The sequence below is a fragment of the Cimex lectularius genome, unplaced genomic scaffold (genome assembly GCF_000648675.2).
Source record: "Cimex lectularius strain Harlan isolate CLEC.00 unplaced genomic scaffold, Clec_2.1 scaffold41, whole genome shotgun sequence".
Classification (NCBI taxonomy): domain Eukaryota; kingdom Metazoa; phylum Arthropoda; class Insecta; order Hemiptera; family Cimicidae; genus Cimex; species Cimex lectularius.
The window spans coordinates 610,906-630,128 of record NW_019393011.1 but is presented as its reverse complement, the minus strand read 5'-3'; the positions used below and the strand labels follow the sequence as shown (position 1 = coordinate 630,128).

General features: G+C 37.7%; 1 protein-coding gene across 1 annotated transcript in view; it reads right to left on the bottom strand.

Moving 5' to 3' along the window:
• Positions 1-19,223, bottom strand: part of LOC106665425 (guanine nucleotide exchange factor for Rab-3A-like) — a 56,881-nt gene that overhangs the window by 8,686 nt on the left and 28,972 nt on the right. Inside the window, exons 2-3 of the mRNA XM_024229757.1 lie at positions 14,467-15,049; positions 4,494-4,677 (exon numbers count right to left, since the gene is read on the bottom strand). Coding sequence (XP_024085525.1) covers positions 4,494-4,677; positions 14,467-14,970 — 688 coding nt within the window. The 5' untranslated portion in view covers positions 14,971-15,049. The remainder of the gene's footprint in view (positions 1-4,493; positions 4,678-14,466; positions 15,050-19,223) is intronic.

Here is a 19,223-nt window from a genome sequence, read left to right as displayed (position 1 = left end):
TATTAAAATAAACTGCATTTAGGTTTAAAATTAAACTTTGTAAAAGGTGAGTGCAGTTATTGCCAAGTTGGCCGAACATGTTATTATAACTAGCTCAAATTTAAACTATCAATAAAACAAACCAGATAAATTGTAAATTTGTAATAGTTTTTACTACCTTGCGTCCTTACTTGAAATAGAAAAATGTTAAGCTACATTCTCACCTCAACAACAGAATACGGAGGCATACGGAGCAGGAGAAACAAGGCTGAACAATACATTGAGGAAAATAAAACCTTGTTTGTGTACGAGGGAAAACAGAACAACGAGAAGGGTGATAAACTGGCTAACGAAAGTAAAATGAAGAATCTGCCCTTTACCTAAAGGGAGGTTTTACCAACACTATTAGATGATGTTCCTCTGCCGACAAAGAATGATTCTCCAGCTTGATGGATGCCCCGCACACAATGCTTTGCAGGTGAGACGTTATTGAATCGTCATTTCGGCGATGGGTGGATAGGACGTCATGGCCCGATTTGTTGGTCTTTTCTGTGAAGCCATTTAAAAAACACTGTCTACGCCCATCATAACCCAGCAAGTTGAAGAACTGCTGCAAAGGATAGAAAATTCTTGACAATCCATCTCCCCTGACTCTATCGCTCTGAGCACCGGTGAAGAGTGGTTAAAAAGAGCAAATCTTTGCATCTTTACGCAAGGCAGGCAATTCGTACATGAAATGTGATTAATAAATAGCAAACCAAATGGCTGGTTTTTTTCAAACTTTTTGCCATACATTTGTCAGTTTTGGACCAATATAAAAATCGATGGTACCATTGTTTTCAACATTTATTTATTTAGAAATCGTGAGATGCGGTCTGGTGTGATGTAGGTTTCAGAAAAACATTTTCTTTATCGTGCCAACGTTTCGATCTTTATTNTCACTAATCACCACACATTGTTTTCAACGTAAAAATCCTTTAATATTATGTGTAGGGTTGTGTTGGAAATTTCGAAGTTGAACTGGGCCTGAGATACCCTGTATAATTTTTCTCCAAAAAGAGGTCAAAATTTGAAACTAGAAAAAAAAATATTAAAAACTTTTTTATAGCGTCATTGGTTCAATAGAAATTCAGCTGGTCCATCTAAAAAGGACACCCTGTGGATGGTCTTGCAGAGCCTCCTGGAGTTTGGCTGTAAACTTCCTTTGTCTCCTGGCACCCAAGATGTCATTAGGTTATTACGTTTCCCTAAGGTTTGGAGATGCTGGATGCATTCACTGACGTTTTTTGAGTTTATACTTAAACCGTAGTGTACTATATAATCCAGTTGTAGGTGTATATGTAATATTCGGGGTGTAATATACTGCGCACTTTAAGAACTATTGTATCGCCCGTTCACTGCCTAAAGCACATCGGTGAGTCCTATTGCATCAAGAAACTTGATTAATAGGCCCGGTTTCAGTGGTTGAAACTCTTCTTTGGTCACATTAGACATCCCAAAACACTTCCTCCTGCGGGCAAGTGTAGCACCGCAGTTTGTTAATAGATGGGTTGGTGTCTCCTCTGCCTCTTTGCAGAATCTGCATGTGCCGTCTTGGATTATTTCTTCTTTAATCTTAATCCTTTAATCCTTCTTTAATCCAATCTTCTTTAAGTGTCCATTTAGCTTGCAGTGTTTTGTTAAGAATCCTATTAGGATTCGCAGTTTGTTCCTACTTTATTATCCAGTTTCATAATGTCTAAAATCTCATACAATACATAGTATTGTGTGAATGATATAATTTTGGGTGAAAATGTAAGTGACGTATGACTGAAGTCGAAGGAAGTCGAGTAAAAACCGATTTGCATGGAGATTACCGATCTTTATGAACAAATGTGAAAAGGTTGATTTAAAAAAATTAGATGTAACCTAGAAATGGTTCTAAATTAAAATTCATTGGTTTATAATTTAGTTATTTTGAAAAAAAAAAAAAAAAAAGATTAGAGCAATTTTCCTTCAGCCAGTGTCTAGTAGCGGTATATTTCACACAAGGCACCGTTCATTTCCCCCATTTTGTTCCTTCGCCTGCTGAATCATTAAAACGACATCTACGTATCTGCCCAAGTACTCACAGAATTCCTTTTTATGGGACCAGAACAGTTTTTAAAAGGTCAACATTTTACTAGGTGCATTGCTTGGATAATATGCAACTCAGGATTAACTCTTTAATCTACAAGTCGAAGTTGACGGCTTATACCGAAATAAATCTGCTATTTAATTAAAAAATTATACGTTTTTTAAATATTTTTTTTCGTTTTTCATATAATGACAGGAAACTAAAACGTTGTTTTCTTTAAGATCATAGATGAGCGGGGTTTAAAGGGTGAAAGCTCTAATTGAATTAATGGAGTTCTTTCTAAATTTCACTGCGCTTACTAAAATTCAAACGACTTTGTACTTTTACTTTCGCTACAAAAGTTCGTTAACTGACTTACTTTCAGGTTTTCTCAAAAAGTTCAAAAGCACTTTTAACCCATTGTAATTTAATGTTAAAATCCATCAATTTTAGCTCGTTTTGAGTTAACTGGTGAGGACATTCGAAACAAAAACTGATTAGATTATATCAAATATTTATGAAGGATTTTCCATTAAAAAGGCTTTTCAATTATATCGGTACGATTTTTTTAAATTGTCATTTTGTGAAAGCAAGCTTTAATACTTACTTAATACGTACTTTGTTCGCGTTTATGTCATGAATACATAATTTACATGTATTGTTTTTGACAATTAAAGAAAAATATTTGTTATCAGGCCGAAACAAAGCCGGCGTTCGACGTGGGAGCATTTTTGGTCCCACCCTTTATCATCATCACCTACGCGGACGTTACCGCGATTTTGTCCTCTAACTGGAATACTATCCAAGCTACCTTATATACCTCCAATATCCAAATCGAGCATATCATAAACAAAAAAGAGATAACGACTTCCAGTCAAGTCAAATATTTACAACTATACCCTAGACAACAGACTGACGTGGAATCCCCACACAAAACTTAAAAGCTAACAACTTAACTGAAGTCTTGTACAATTACGAAGACTTCTAGGATCGAAATCCGTCTTCACCGTCAACACTAAACTAACTTTACAAAAGACTTTACTGTTACCACTTTGGACATACGGATGGAACTGTGCGGTACTGCCAAATCAATCATCCAGCGCATCCAATGTTCCAATCAAAAGTCCGCAGAAAAATCGTTAACGCTCCTTACTACGGCACTAACCTCACTATCCACAATGACCTCAACATTCTTTTTGTCAATGAAATGATTCGTTCCCGATTCTAAAATTTCACACCAACCTTTCGATCCATCCCTAACCCTACTCGAGCCCTCTTTACATATTCCCAACCCGAGAACCCGCCAGGTCGCCTAAATCAAACACCGTCTGCTTTCACATGGCATCTGTACTCCAGGTGCAGCGCTGGCATTAGTGTTTGTATAATATATACAAATTTGTATAAGCTGAAAGAGATGTATAGGCTACAAATAAATATTTTAAAAAAATTGTTAAATTTTCTTTTCGTCGTATGGATTTGAATGATGTACCAATGTCGTTTCCGATCATTTTGAATCATTTTTATCCGAAACTTCTGACCGCAAAGGCTTGAGTCGCAGTATGCCATGAGAACAGGTTAAAGGGGAAAAAAGAGGTTAAACAAATATTAGTTGCATTGAATGTACTAGACTTAGTCGTGTAAAGAATTAATGAACACGGAAGAAGGCCTTTAGAACGGAAAATAAGTCGTTTGAAGCGTTACGAAAAAGTGCGATCATTAACTGATGAAACAGCTATAGTTTTCTCAATAAATTATAGGAAAACATAAGAGGGGAATTCGCTCGATGTTTGGCCCTGATCCAAAACATCAAATCACGAAAAGCGAGAAGCTACAAAAACGAAAGAAAGCATTAATAAAATTAAGGCATTAATAGGAAAAGCTAAGTTGACATCTAACAAACGACAAATATTGCATGTTTTATTACATATTCTTTTGATGAAGAGATTATTGTTTTCTCAGGATAAGAATATAATTAGCTCATAATATAGATAACAGGATATTTTCCGGGTGGAAATGAAGCAAAATGAATGGTTTTTTGTTTGTTAATGTCCATCTTTTACATTCACCCTGTTTTCTACTTTCCTGCCAGAAGAAAATATTGGAAAGGAAAAACCCCGCGAGTGTGTGTGAGGCGCGCGCCTTTGACCCTCTTTCAAACTCAATAAATGTTAGTTAAGTATTGACATTTTTTTCTAAATAACGTTGTTAATATCTTCGTCCATATACAGCGGAGTTGTGTGGAAACGTCACCCAAGTTTTAGGACAATAGCGAGGGAAGGCGGACCGGAGAAGAACAATATTGATCAAACTACCAAACAGTTCATCGATTATCTTTCTACCCAGAGTAATTAAGAAAATCATTATCATTGTAGAATTTTACATGTTTTTCAAAATATTTTCCATTTACATCAGACTCTACCTTCGTCCTTGCATATTTGTGGATGCAAGTGAGGATTGGGACAACTCGGCGTGGACGTCAGGACCAACGATTTCAAAGCGATGACTTCTGCTGACAGCACGTCGACTTGCATTAGAGTTTCTTTGAGAGATTTTTCCGCCACGGCCTGTCTTATGTTGGCTTCCCTCACCATATTGTGCGCTTCCTGTAACAAAAACAAAACCAATAAATATCGAGGTGATGTTTAAGAAAAAAGGTCTTTGTTTGTTAAATTTTCACTGCTGATTGTTGGAGTAGAATTGGACGAAGTTCTAGGGTATGGAATTAGTGTAAATCAATTTCTAGCAGTTTCGAGGACAAATGGGACTTCAAGCTCTATGTGGATAGTAAGGTTGGTTACGAGGTAGGGAGCCTTGGGCAGTGCTTCGAATGGTTTTGCATTGAAGTGAATCTTTGCATGCTTGGTTGAACCGCTCAGTTCAGTTCCATTCAAATAGGTTGGGATGAGGGTTGAGGGTGAAAAGGTTTTTCGAGGACAAATAGGATCTAATGTTCTGTAAGGTGTAACGTTGGATTCAGACTGGAGAGCTTGGGCAGTGGTTCATATGATTTTGGATAGAAGTGATTCTTTGGAAGTTGGTATGCTTAGTTGAACCCTACAATTCATTTCCGTCTAGGTAGGTTGGGATGAAGGTCCAGGGTATGGAATCGTCAGTACCGACTTCCAGCGGTACGGAGAACAAATGGGATTTGAAGGTCTGTGTTAATATGATTGGATACGAAGTATGGTTAGCAATGGTTTGAAGTATTTTGTACTGGAGTGATTTTTTGAATGTTTTGAACGCTTGGTTGAACCCCAGAATTCAATTTTATACAGATTGGTTGCAGTTGTGATGTCTAAATGAGATGTTTGATTTATACTGACAGTTTCCACCTATTATTATGTTTTTTAAGAGGGTTATATCGCTTCAAGTAAGACATTTCTTGTTGGTGGGAGAGGAACAAAGTTATAGATTGGAAGATAGGTGATATGACAGAGGGTGAATGTTATTTTTTGGTATTTGGTTTCGTTGAGTCTGATCCTCCACTCCTTGAACCGATATTTTCAACAGGGCCTGGAAGAGTATGGGGATTGGCAATAATGTATGCAGTCTATAAAAGCGAAATGGACCGAGGATGCTGCCTTGCGGAACTCCCGCTTCGGATTAGGGGACGGAGGAGAAGGATACATACCTTTTTACATGACAGTACCTTTTGAACAGATGGAATTTTAGCATGAAGTAATAAATGAATGGGAGGATGCGATTGAGTTTCTAGGGTGCAATACTCGACCAAAGCTCATCGTTAATTGAAAAATGTATTAGGGACATTCAGGTCGCCAAGCTGCATCATTTTATTGTAAATCGTCAGATTTGAATTCGTATTAGGAATTGGCCAAGATACGACAATTTGTTCTAGGGATCTCCGTGTCTTAAATTGTAATGATGCCTTGGTGTAAAACAAAGGAAAGAAGCATATAAACCACATACCTTGGATAATTCCAAGGTTTATCATTTTTCTTTCCTTCGCCAAAGGAGAAAATATACGATTTTAATGTGAAAGTATGAAAAAGTATCGGGAGGCGGTCGTATGCAAAACAGGGGTGTTACATTGTAATCAGTCTATGCTAATTAATAAGACAAACATGACGGCAATTGCTAAAACCATGCTATATTGAATAATTTGAATTAACTATTTCCATCGATCTCTTGAATTAAATTAGAATTTAAATTATGTTTCATGTGTGTTTCAAAAGCCAATATTGTTGGCTATTGTCATAAACAAAGATCTGGTCTCCTTTGTCACAACGAGAACTAATTTTGTATTTAGAAAGCCTTTTTCGATCAACTTTCAAATGCATAAAGGCGAGTTTACTGCATTGCCGAGAAAAATACATTTAATAATTATAAATTAACACCTCCCGGGAATGAGGGTAAACTGCGTTCACATACATAACACACACATATACACCTACACTGACAAAAGCACATTAACATTATATACACCAAAATTAATTAAGGTTTTTAGTTGAGATGAAAAACCTTAATTAATTGTAATGTTTAATTGGTCAAGCGGACCACGAAATTAGGAAATTATATACACCCTAGCGCTACCGCCCCTATGAAGGTTCTTGAGGGGAACTCAAGGTCTCACGTACTGGAAATGACGCCCCAGTACCGACACAACACTGCCACACTTCACACGTGGGTACAAGGCGGGGCACATAGTGTGCAGCCCTCGCTGTCCAGGCCCTCATACACCATTGCACATCGGAGGATGTCCAAACCCTCATACAGTATTGCACGTCGGGGGATGTTCAGGGCTCCTGTTGTCACAGCACCACTGATACATAGGTCCGATGCACGCGACCAAGGGCCTCGGAACCCGAAAGTAACAAATGCAAAATACCGTGCACAAAACACTACGCATACAACATAGAATTATCTTCCGGAGAGGAGAATTTCCCGGTATCTTTGGGTGTCCGTGAAACCTGTCCTGGAGGGTATCGGAGGAAAACTAGCTAACGGCACTCCCGGGCCACGAAGTAGTACAGGGACCCAAACCCCGGACTAGCCACCGGGGAGGCTGTACTATCGCCTCGTGTATAAAGTTGTGGTGCCTAGTACTGCCAGCTGGGCATCGCGGCGGGCCCTCTTGAGGCCACGCAGGTTGCGTGCAGATCGGAGAAGCACCCGAATGGGCCGGGGTATCACCAACAAAGGGTGAGGATTGAACTCTCATGGAGTGAAAGTGCCTACTCCGGGCCCGACCAGCCCGACAAACCCCCTCCCATCACAACACCTTTCCAATCCCCCCCGGAAGATTTGCTTCATGGAAATCCGGAAGTCCTTCTGCCCCAGACCCATATCCCTCCATCCCTTGCCCACCCGTCAACACCCCCAACTCATTCATCCACTCCTCCTTATATGATGGAGGATGAAGGCTTCGTTCCCGTTGCTGGGAAATGGAAAGGAGTCCCCACCAACTCTCCGAAAGGCACAACATGAATGAGAACATAGGAACATGTGCCTGTGTCTCCTAGGTCACCGGCACAGAAAAAGAGAAAAGGAAACGTAGGAAAAAAGGAAAAGAAAAAGAAATCACGAAGTGGTGCCTCATCGCTGGGTCTCGGGTTCATTGGGATTACTCCTCTCACTGAGACGTACCAAACGAGGTACTACAACAATAAAATGGCCACTCCTCCATGCCCCCTACCCCCGGATCCGGCTGCACCTTTCTAGAGGTTTTATACCCCTTCAGTCGAGGCGCCTCCCCGGGCGGATTCGTGTTTCTTGTAGGAGTATCGCCATCGGTACATGTCGCTATACATCGGTACTTTTATTGTCACTATAATACACATCTTACTCTCTTTACTCTTCGTGATAGAGTGTAATTCTTACGTTCTTCTTTATGTCATTGTATAGAGAAGGAAGGGGCATGTGGATTTGAAATCTCCTTCTTTCCTTGCTTGTAGACTATTTGGAACTTTACGTTAAAAAGAGACTTAGCTTTTTATGATACTTGACTCAAAATAATAGATGTGAACCGACGATGCATATTCAAAGGTCAAATCGAAACTTTCACTACACAACGTCTCATTTTCGTACACTATTTCAACCAATCTAGGCGGAATTGAACAATGGGCTTAACTAAATGTTCCAAACTCCAAATAAATCACTAAGCACAAAATCCTTCGAACCAATAGCCAAGTAACCTACTTCGAATCCATCCTTACTGACACAGAGCTTCAGATTATATTTGTCCTGGAAACACTAGGAGTCGTTATAAACGATTCCATACCCTGAAACACTAGAAGCCGATGTCGACGACTCCATACCCGGGACCCTTATCCCAAACAAAACGGACGGAATTGAATTGTAGTGTTCTATTATTATTATTACAGAGGTAAAGGTATTTGTGCGGCATTAAAAAAACGTACTCTCTCTTCAGAAATCAATTTATACCCAGACTTTATAATGAGGATGGGAACAACAGGAGTAAGACCAACAAAAATGGGCTGAGACCACTTTCTCACAGAGTTTTAACTTATTTTCCTCTCCGCGGCGGTTCTCCGTTTAAACAAGATTCATTTTAAATAAAGAGAAACTCATAAAAATCACTTAGAGATAAAGAGTTTGTCTCTGGAAGCAAATCCTTTTAGCGCAGCCTTAGAAAAATAGGCGTTACCGTCGCACATTTGTAGGTTTCTCCTTAACATAAGTACAGGGAATCGTATCTGCTTGTATAACTCTTGCCCATTCATATGGAATTTATTTGAGTACTATTAAAGAGAAATCGATTTTAGGGGGAGTCGGTGGCCGCAACGGTTTAGGCGTTGACACGGCGCTCATCACTGTAAGGTGAAGGTCCCGGGTTCGAATGAAGGGCCGCTGGATTCGAACCCGACATTCTTACAAATGGGCTTTTTTTTTCAAAAACACCGGCACCCCGAGGGTTGATATAACCTCTGCTGTTGCGAACCCTCATAAAAAAATCTATGTTAAGAATGAAATAAAGAGAAGTAAATTATACTTGAATCTCTTTGCTGTTTTAATATTTTAAATGGAACCTGCTAAGAAGTTGTTAACAGGTTTAGTGACTTAACAAAGAATGTGTAAATAAAATCGTGCTTTAGTCAAAGGCAGTTATCGTTTTGTATACATGAACCGTGTACGGTAAATATCGACTATTTTCTACAATGACTTTATAAAGTTTCAACTTCTCGGTCTCAACGAACAGTCTTCCTTTTTAAGATTTGTCGAGTGTAATCTAGGATTTCTAGTCGAAAGTGCTGCGAATTACATTCAAGGGCAGTTTCCTAATTTATTTTGTAAAGCCTAACCGTAAATCGGCACTTAAAATATTGTCTGCTTTTCGAAGATAAAGTATACAATTTGAGAAAAGAAACAAAACGGAATTGGGACGTTTTTCTTAGTTAGAAAAGCACATAGCTTATAGCCCCTCATTGATTATTGATCCACTGCCTTCCTTAAATAAAAATAGACCCAATCCATCGTCTCTGATTTGATTCGTTACCTTATTTAAATGAATTGAGATTATTATAATCTTACAATTGTACTTCATTAGAATTATACAAACAGTTATCGTTATCAAAGCTGCAATTTATTCATGATGACTTAAAACCTACCTGAAAATAAGCAAAATTATCGCGAAAATTGTCATGTTTTAAGTATTTGTATTTGTTTTCAATTAAAAAGACTCTCTCTAATATAAGAAAGAAAAACATAAAAACGGAGAGAAAAAAATATTTCGTCTTATTTCGACTTGTTTTGAATGAAAATGATCCACTAGAATTAAGCACATAAACCACAAAACAAGTGAAAGATACGGGAAAAAATAGAAAAAATGTAGTTAGAAATATGTGTACTTGTTTTAAATGCCGTTTGTCATATGAGTTGAGCTCGTAAACATAAAAAACAAGCTAGAAAAAAAGCAAAAAACAGAAGAATATAATACATATATTTCCACATGATTGTACTTGTTTTCAACAGAAACTACTCAACAGAGTAAACATCCAAATGTATTATTTTCTCCGCATCATTGAAAAATATTAAATTATGGATAAGTAACCTAACAGCAAGCCTAGACCAGGCGTAACAAAAACCCTAATTCTAACTCTACCTAACCTAACACTAACCCTACCAAACTTAGTCTAACCTATCCAACCCATGCACACTCCTCGTTTCTCAACGTATTAGATCACGTTTTAGATGGAATCGACTCAGCAGGTTCGATTGGCGCAAGATTTAAGCGGGGAACGCACTTACCCGATGCTACGCTACGCGATGTTAGCTGATGCTATCCGACGCCCCGTCTCGTTGTGGTAGGGTGTGCACATCTATGCGACGCCAAGCGCACGCCATAAACAATCACACAGCGTGTATCACAATAATCACTGTCACAATCGTAACGCCTCTTTTGTTCTTATGCATTATTTTGAGCCAAACCATGTAATAAATTGTTAGTTACATTTTTGAGCACAACCATGTAATAAATGTTAGTTAAATTTAATTGTTTTAAATAAAGTTATTCCGTATTTGATAAATTTTCTGCCAAACCATTAAAATTAATTTTTTAAAAAATAAATGTAACAAATTTTTGATCTCGCTTAATTTCGTATTAAAAATAAATATGTTGTAATTAATATAACAGCAATAATACATATAGATTGAAATAAAAATATGAGTGTCCTGTTCTGACGCTACTCGACGAAAATGGAGTAATTTTAAAATCGTTTAAAAACCATGTAATAAATCGTTAGTTAAATTTTATGAACAAAACCATGTAATAAATTGTTAGGTAAATTTAATTGTTTTAAATAGTTATTCCGGTGTTTTTTGATAAATTTTCTGCCAAACCATTAAAATTAATTTTTTAAAATAAAAACTAATGAATTTTTTATCTCGCTTCATTTGGTTTGTTTTAAAATAATTATGTAATTAATACATATACGGTAGATGGCCCTCAGAGAACCTCAGCAGGAGACAAGGGATCGTCCTCACGCGACTGAGGATTGGCCATAAGCGGTTGACATACGGGCACCTGCTTTTGGGCCAAAGCCCGTGCAGGTGCCCCTTATGCAGAGAAAGGTTGCTCGATGTGTCCCACATAATAGAGGAGTGTCATGCCTTGGCTCCATACAGAGAGCGTGTAGGCATGCCGCCGGATTTAAGAACACGGTAGCGAGTTTCAGAGTCCCCTGTTCCGCTTTTTAGGGGAATGGGAATTTTTTATTGCATATAGCCTACAAAATATGTGTTTTGTGTTTCTGTGTCTTGTATGAGTGAATGTATTTATTGGTGTGAATGGGGAGGGGCTGATGGCGAAGTGCTTCTCCATCGCTTCTCAGGTTGTGTGTATGACTTGGGCTGATGGCGGAAACTTTATAAAAATACACCATCGACCTCCAATCTAGGTTAGTTTATGATAATTAAGTTATGATCCTTCAAGAAATACAAGTCAGCCGGGGTGGATGGAATATTCCCTGCCCTCCTTCAACAGGATACACCTAGTCTATCTAGTAGTATGGGATCTCCTAAGGAGTAGTCTGGCATTGGGATATATACCAAAATGCTGGAAGGAAATAAGGGTAATTTTCTTACCCAAACCAGGTAAGGTCTCATATCAATTACCTAAATCGTATAGACCTATAAGTATATCTTCTATTTTCATAACAATTATAGAGAAAATCAATGGAAACTGCCTTGCACTCACTAATAGGCAGGATCGAGAAATCATTATTTAATAATGAATATACACTACGTTGCTTCTTCGATATCCAAGGGGCGTTTGATAATGCTGATACTTCTTGCATTATATCAGCATTAGATAATTACAATGTCGACCATCACCTTACTAAATGGGTGAAGACCTACTTGGAGGGGAGGATGGTCAATATGTGCTTAGGTGGTAGCACTCTTAGAATTAATGTAAAAGGAGGGTGTCCACTGGGAGGCTGTTTGTCACCTCTTTTATGGCTAATTACAGTAAACAGCTTAATAGAACTTCTGAATAATTCAGGTTTCTACAGTCAATTATTTTCAGATGATGGTACCATAATGCTCACAAGTAGGGAACCCCTGACTCTTTCATACTGATGGAAAACGCCATGGGATTGCTTTATAGGTGGTGTTGTCACAAAGGTTTATCAATTAATCCTGCTAAACTAGAATTGATAATGTTTAGCAGGAGAAGAACATTAGGTAATTTTAAAAACCCTAAATTTCAGGGCATAGAATTAAAGTTAGTGGATTCAATCAAATTCCTTGGTGTGACACTCGACAGGAAACTTGATTGGAAAGGTCATATTAATAACATATACAGGAAAGGCACCATATCAATGGTACAATGTAGGAGAATTGTTGGTAAAACATGGGACATCAAACCATGGTAGCCAAATGGCTATATAGTGCAATTATTCTACCTAGATTCTTTTTCACAGCTTTAGTGTGGTGGAAAGGTCTAGAAAATAAAGGGAATAGTAATAAATTAAGGTCATTTCAAAGACTAGGTTGTATGAGGATGACATGAGCATTTTCAACTACACCCACCCTAGCACTTGAAATCATAACCAATACCACACCCCTTCACATTGAGGTTAAGGTCAGAGCACTAATCAGCTGCTACAGATTAATTAGCGAGGGCAGCAGGAATCATCAAGTGCAATAACATAGGTCACTCGAAAATCTCAAAACTATTGAGTAAGGTTAACGGTCAATTATTAAGCGTTAGTGATAAAAATATTAAAACCCATTCGGGGAAAAAGTACTTTCAGGTATCACTCCTGGTGAATATAATTATAGTTTGGATGATGACCACCGTTACATAGACTGCTACACAGATGGATCACTTATCAAAGGTAGAGGGAGCGGAGCAGGAATGTACATACCAAAATTAGGAATCAGCATCTCCTCCCATCTTGACAATAACACCACCGTTTTTCAGGCGAAAATCTGGGCCATCAATGTGTGTTGTATAACACTTATGGAAAATAAAATTAAGGGAAAAGATATTAAAATCTCTTCTGACAGTCAGGCTAGTCTTAGGGCATTACAAAAAGATTTGTCAACCTCACGACTGGTGGAGGAAACTATTGATCTTATCAATAGGATCTCTTTCAGGTTTGAGCATAAGGTGACCCTTATTTGGATACCAGCACATAAAGGACACCATGGCAATGAAAAGGCGGATGGCCTAGCCAAAGAAGGTTCTAATACTGCGTTTGTCGGGCCATAACCGGTATTACCTCACTCTATAAGCACAGCGAAAGAGAGTATCAATACCTGGGGCATGAAATAATTCCTTAAGGAAAGGAATCTGTCCCCCGCACACAGGCAATCGAAGGAGTTTGTGAAGGAGATCAAACCAACATAATCGAAATGGCTATTCTCTAACTCAAGAAAGGGAATTAGGAGGCTGATAGGTATCCTGACGGGCCATTGCCACTCTGAGAAGACACCTCTTTGTAATGGGTATTCTACCAGACCCCATTTGCCGATTTTGTGAAATAAAAGAAGAAACGGCAAAGCACTACCTCGCAGAATGTGATAGGTATGCTAGGTCTAGATTTGAAATCTTTGAAGGAGAGGACATCACCAAATCACTCCCCGAGATAAAANAAGATTGTGGGTTCGAATCCCCCTCGTGCCATTGACTTTTTTATCTCATCTAAAAACCTTAATTGTAATATATTAATTGGTCAAGCGGACCACGAAATTAGGGAATTATTATTATTATTTTAAATAAAAACTAATGGATTTTTATCTCGGTTAATTTGGTTTATATTAAAATAAGTATGTTGTAATTAATATAACTACAATAATACATGTAGTTTGAATAAAAATATGAGCGTCCGGTTTTTTGTCTTCGACTGTACTCGATGCGACTAAAATCAGGACAGTGAGGATCGCAGAGCGTAGAGTACGGTAGCGTAGCATAGCATCGGGGAGGGGGTAATACAATCTCATGGAAAAATGGACTTTGGATTTGCGTCAGGTGGCATCGGGTAGCGTCGCATAGCTTTGCATAGGGGAAGTTTGTTCCTGACTTAAAGCATAGCCTAACCCATGCGCACTCCCCGGTAACGCAAAATTCATGATGCGTAAATGGTGGCAAAAAATTTATTATCCAGCTCAAAAACATGTCCACGTTAAAACAAAATTTTTCTCAACGTATGTAGTTATTTTCGCTGGAAATGACCCTGCCGAGCCAGTAAACAATATAAAAATGAGAACGAAACAAGAGAAAACCCGCTTCACTGAAAAACAACATTGAATCCTTGATAATCAATAATCCTAACCAAAAACAACGTATTTGTCGTTATTTTCAATGGAAACGACCCTGCTGGGTGGATCGGAGCATGATTTAAGCACATAAACCTCAAATAAAAGTTTAAAAAAAATTCTCTAACTACTATAAAGTTTTGAAATCTTACTTGAAAAAGACTTGCTGTGAGTTCCTCCAGTTCAGATTCGACCTCGGACCTTATCCTGTTCAACCGGGACACTTCTTCGTCTCTGAGTTTTAATTCCTCCTGAGCTTTTTTCAGTTCGTCTTGAAGGCGGATGAACGTGTGTTCCTTGACTTCAGCGAGCGTTCTGTCCCAGCTGGATGCCGCGGATTCCAGCCCGCTGTCCTGAACTGCGTCGTTGAAATCGTCGGCCTTGTTTTGATTTTCTATAGACTTAGGCGGCGAGATCGGCATCCCACCGTTCTTGTGGACATCTTCGTCATTTGTCAAACCGAACCCGTTTTCACCGTGGCCAATCGCGATTTGTTCCTCGCAAGAGCTGATTGAGAGCCTTTCGAGCTTCATCACATTGGAAATTCGACAGTTCTCCGTATCGACGATTTTCTTCGGTGACTCGTACAAGCTGTCATTTATAACATAAATGTCATTGCTCTTAATTTGAGGTGCACTTTCTTGCATATTTTTCATTGTATGTTCCTTTAGAAAGGTCAGGTTTTTTTTTTTTTTTAATTCACTGGTTATATTACGTGATCACATCCATCTCCTTCTGCAACACAAAAATAATAAAGCATATGAAATAATGTTTAACGTTACTTATCATATTAAACAAATATTTTTAAGGATTAAGTAAAGGGAGTTGAAATTGATTTGTAGGAGACTTGTTACTTTTGTCATATCAAAAGGAAATTTTGTCACCCGAATCTTCTGAACTCACGAAAATAATTATACAACAGTACGTAATATTATTTGGCATAACGCATAAATATTCGAATCTGCTCATCGTTTTTCTTCATACCCGTCAACGCGATCAGGCTCCCCCTCAATAATCGATTTTTGAATTCTTTGAAGGTTATCGTTCAAAATTGCGCCTAACAGCGCACAATACAGACTCGTACAGCGACAGAATTTATTGCCCCCGGGCGAGTTAAGTCTCCTCCTTCCAATCAACAGAAAATCGATGGCTGCTCCACGGACTTGATCTCCATGGGAAAGATAATCCAAACCCTCAAACGACTCAATTAAAACAGATTAATCGCTTCTGATGAAAATATCAATCATTATAGCAAAAAAATATTGCTGTTNTATCATTTCTATTCTGTTCATATTCCAAAAGTCCTTTTTTGTGAGAGTTCCTCTTGTGATCTGCGGGGTCATTTATAAATCCATAGGGGAGAATTTTAGAAGAAAAAAAATTTGGACCATCTTATAAACAGTACTATTATTAAGGGACAAGATGATGTTCAATTAGTATCATTTTAAGATCAGATTTGCATGATAAAATGAAACAAATGGGAGGTGGGCTTATGTGGACATGTTGTATACCTTTTTTTTTAATTTGTGGCTTACACATCTTACAAATGTGTACACAGTACATTTTTTCACGCAGTCGCAGTGCTAACATTAATGCCTGCACTGCAAACAAAGTAGACGTGCCATGATAAATCGCCAATGTTGGCACTCAGTGTGAGGGATTAAGATGCATGGAGGTCTCGAGGCCATCATCTATTAAGGCGACTTGGCGGGTTCACGGGATAAGAATGTGTATAGAGGGGTCAAGCATTAGGATTAGGATGAATCGAGAGGTTGGTGTGAAATTGTTGGAAGTTCGTTAACAAAAGGAATGTTGTGGTCGTCGTGGAGTGAAGTAATGACGTAGTAAGGAGCTTTGACGATTTGACTGAGGACTTTTGATTGGAAGGATTAGATGCGCTGGATGTTTGATGGCTCGGCAGAACTTCACAGTTCCATTCCTTATGCCCAAAATGGTCGCAGTAAAATCTTGTATAAGGTTAGTTTAGTTTTGACGACCAAGCCTGATTTTTGGTCCTAGAATCTTCGTACTTGTCCAAGTCTTCTCTTTAGTTGTTGCCTCTTAAAGCTTGTGCGATTCACGCCAGTCCACTGTCTAAGTATAGCCCGATTGTTTTTCTTGCATGAAAGTCGGTATGTCTTTGATATTGATGTCAGTGTAAGACTGCTTTTCCATTGTGAACACGGAGTACATTCAACTTTAAGCTCAAGGTGTACGTGGATAGTACAAATAGTTTGAATATTATTCGAGTTCGAGGACAAAATTGCGGTAACGTCCGCGTAGGTGGTGGTGAGACATTAAGGCATATAGACCTTAAATTATAGACGTTAGTGAAAAAAAATGCACAATAAAATTAAAATAATAGGCAAAGCAGAAGTGGAGTTAAACAAAATAATTAGTGTATTCACAATTTTGTTAGATGTTAACTCGTGTTAACTCAAGTCGAGAATTATACAGAAAGATTGTGAACGTCCCCTTTTTTCTTAGCATGTTAAATGTTAATTTTTCCGCAATGCTGCCCATGGCGACTGGTAAAACCAAAAATAAATCTGTAACAGTTGAAGGCTTGTTATTGTTTGTTATGGTTTTGTTTTGCGTTAAATTGTAAATGTATAAATGTAAAGAAATGTATTGGTCTGATTTAATTAATGCATATTTAAGAATAAAAATACGTGTAAACAAAAAACAGCTGTTAAATTCGTGGCTGCCATGTTAGTTACCTACTCCCTAACGGATAATGTGACTACATTTTCGACCTAACATCTAACATTGGCGCGACCCAATAAATAAAAAATAAAACACAATAATGGCCGTACAGGCTCTTTGGATTTATTTTTCAGGAGGGGTTCTTGGTGTGAAATATACCTACGTAACATGTATGTTATTTCTTAGTTTACTACAACTTTAAAGGCTTCACTGTACGTAAATTATAAGTTTGTTAATAAAGAAGACGAACATTTGATTTTTAATTGAGTAAACATAGCCAAAGTTAGAGCTATGAAATTTAGCGTTATATTCTATATAAATAAATATGTAAATATAGGTTTTCAGGCAATATTCAAAAGGCTTGTATTCTGAGAGCGTGTTGAAATGGCCTCTTTTTTCTTACTGTTCTAAAAATGTATCCCTAGAGTTTTCTCAAAATGTAAACCAATTTATATGCACCGAAACGACAAGTGGACGACTGGTAGTTCTATTTATGTAAGATGTGTTTACAAAAAAAAATCCTCACCGTGCTTCCACAATTGTGTGTAAAGAAAGTATGAGCGTGCTGTGTTTAATTTAAGAAAGGAATGTACGAATCCGAGCGACCTACTTATCGGACGCTGAGAACAACAATCCCGAGCGTTTATCTCTCTTTCAGAAATAATCAGAAATCAGTTTTGGTATTTTTTAATTATACACGACGACGTAAGGATATGCGCCACATTTCTAACTCTGATCACTTGTGAGATCACTGGGTCACAAGCGTTTCAGTCGGCATTGAGGATTTTCAGAACTGAGGCATAGGAAAGCTGAGTTCCTAAACGGTTGGGCTACAAACGTAGATATTGAAAAGATGATTGAAAGATGGATTCTTAAGGAGTTGTATGCTTTGACTAAGCTCCGTACTTTAACCTCAAAAATATTCAAAAAGGCGTTATCCACATTCTTTTGGAAAAAGCTCGTTTTATATGTACCAGTTGATATGTATTGCCTGGGTTATGGTGAACATCCTTTTTAGAAAAAATTCGTCCCTCAAGGCTAATTCCTTTAACAGGTCATTCTTTTCCAATTTCAATCCTAATCATTCGATTCGCTCTTCAGGCCTTTGAGACGTGGCCGTGAAGCTATTTCAAATGACATTGAACGCTTTTCGGTTAAGTTACCATTTATGATCAATATTTAACGTTAACTACATGTTCAAAATTAATTTGTTTTTCAAAAAGAAATCATAGTTTTCTAAAGACTTCCGGTCTCAACCCAATTTCAGTCACTTGTTCTTGGTTGAGATGGGAAGTTAGTGTCCGAGTGGATCGAAGTCACGATAGCTCAAGTGGTAGAGCAGCGGCGTATCTAGCCGAAGGTCGTGGGTTCGAATCCCGCTCGTGACATTGACTTTTTTATCCCACCTAAAAGCCTTAATTAATTGAAAGATATTAATTGGTCAAGCGGACGACGAAAACTAGTGAATTGATTAGGTATAATAGTGATGGATTTAGATTCATGTTGCCTAGGTGCTGATAGTAATTTGAAAAGATTATAATCATGGTTAGTGATCAAAGGCAGGCATAATAAAATAATGAACTTCGCAATTAACTTTTATTAAATCTTCAAATTCTAATATATTTTCTGATTTTGGTTCAAACAGTAGTCTAATATTATAAAATTTAGCGATTTCCTGAATTCCAGTTAATAATTCTTGAGAAGATATGCTGGGGTGAAGTTTTTGTTGCTTACAAAATATTATGGAGTTTTCTAAAACTTGTACAACATTCAGCATGATACATAAGTTGTAATTGATTAGTTGAATCTTTTAGTTTTTCTAGTTCGACAAAATCACTCAACTTGTTGTTTAATGCTAAAATTTTACTTTTTAGATGTTTTCTTATATTTCGACGTCAACAGTTTAACTTATGATTTTTCCTTCTCGAAGGTGGGATAATAGGATAACGAAAACTAGTGAATTGAATAAGTTTCATTAATAATCGACTATTAAAAATACATACATATTACACCCGATTTAAAGTTTACAACTTAAAAATTAATTTGGTTTCTACTTATTATCATCGAAATACTTAGAGAGAATTGAAAGCTTTTATTATATATTGAGTCAAATAACTCCAGAACTTTTGTTGTAAACTGAAAATGATGTGAAGAGGGTGGAGAGAAATCCTTGAAAAGCAAAAAGAAACTTGCGAACCTTGCA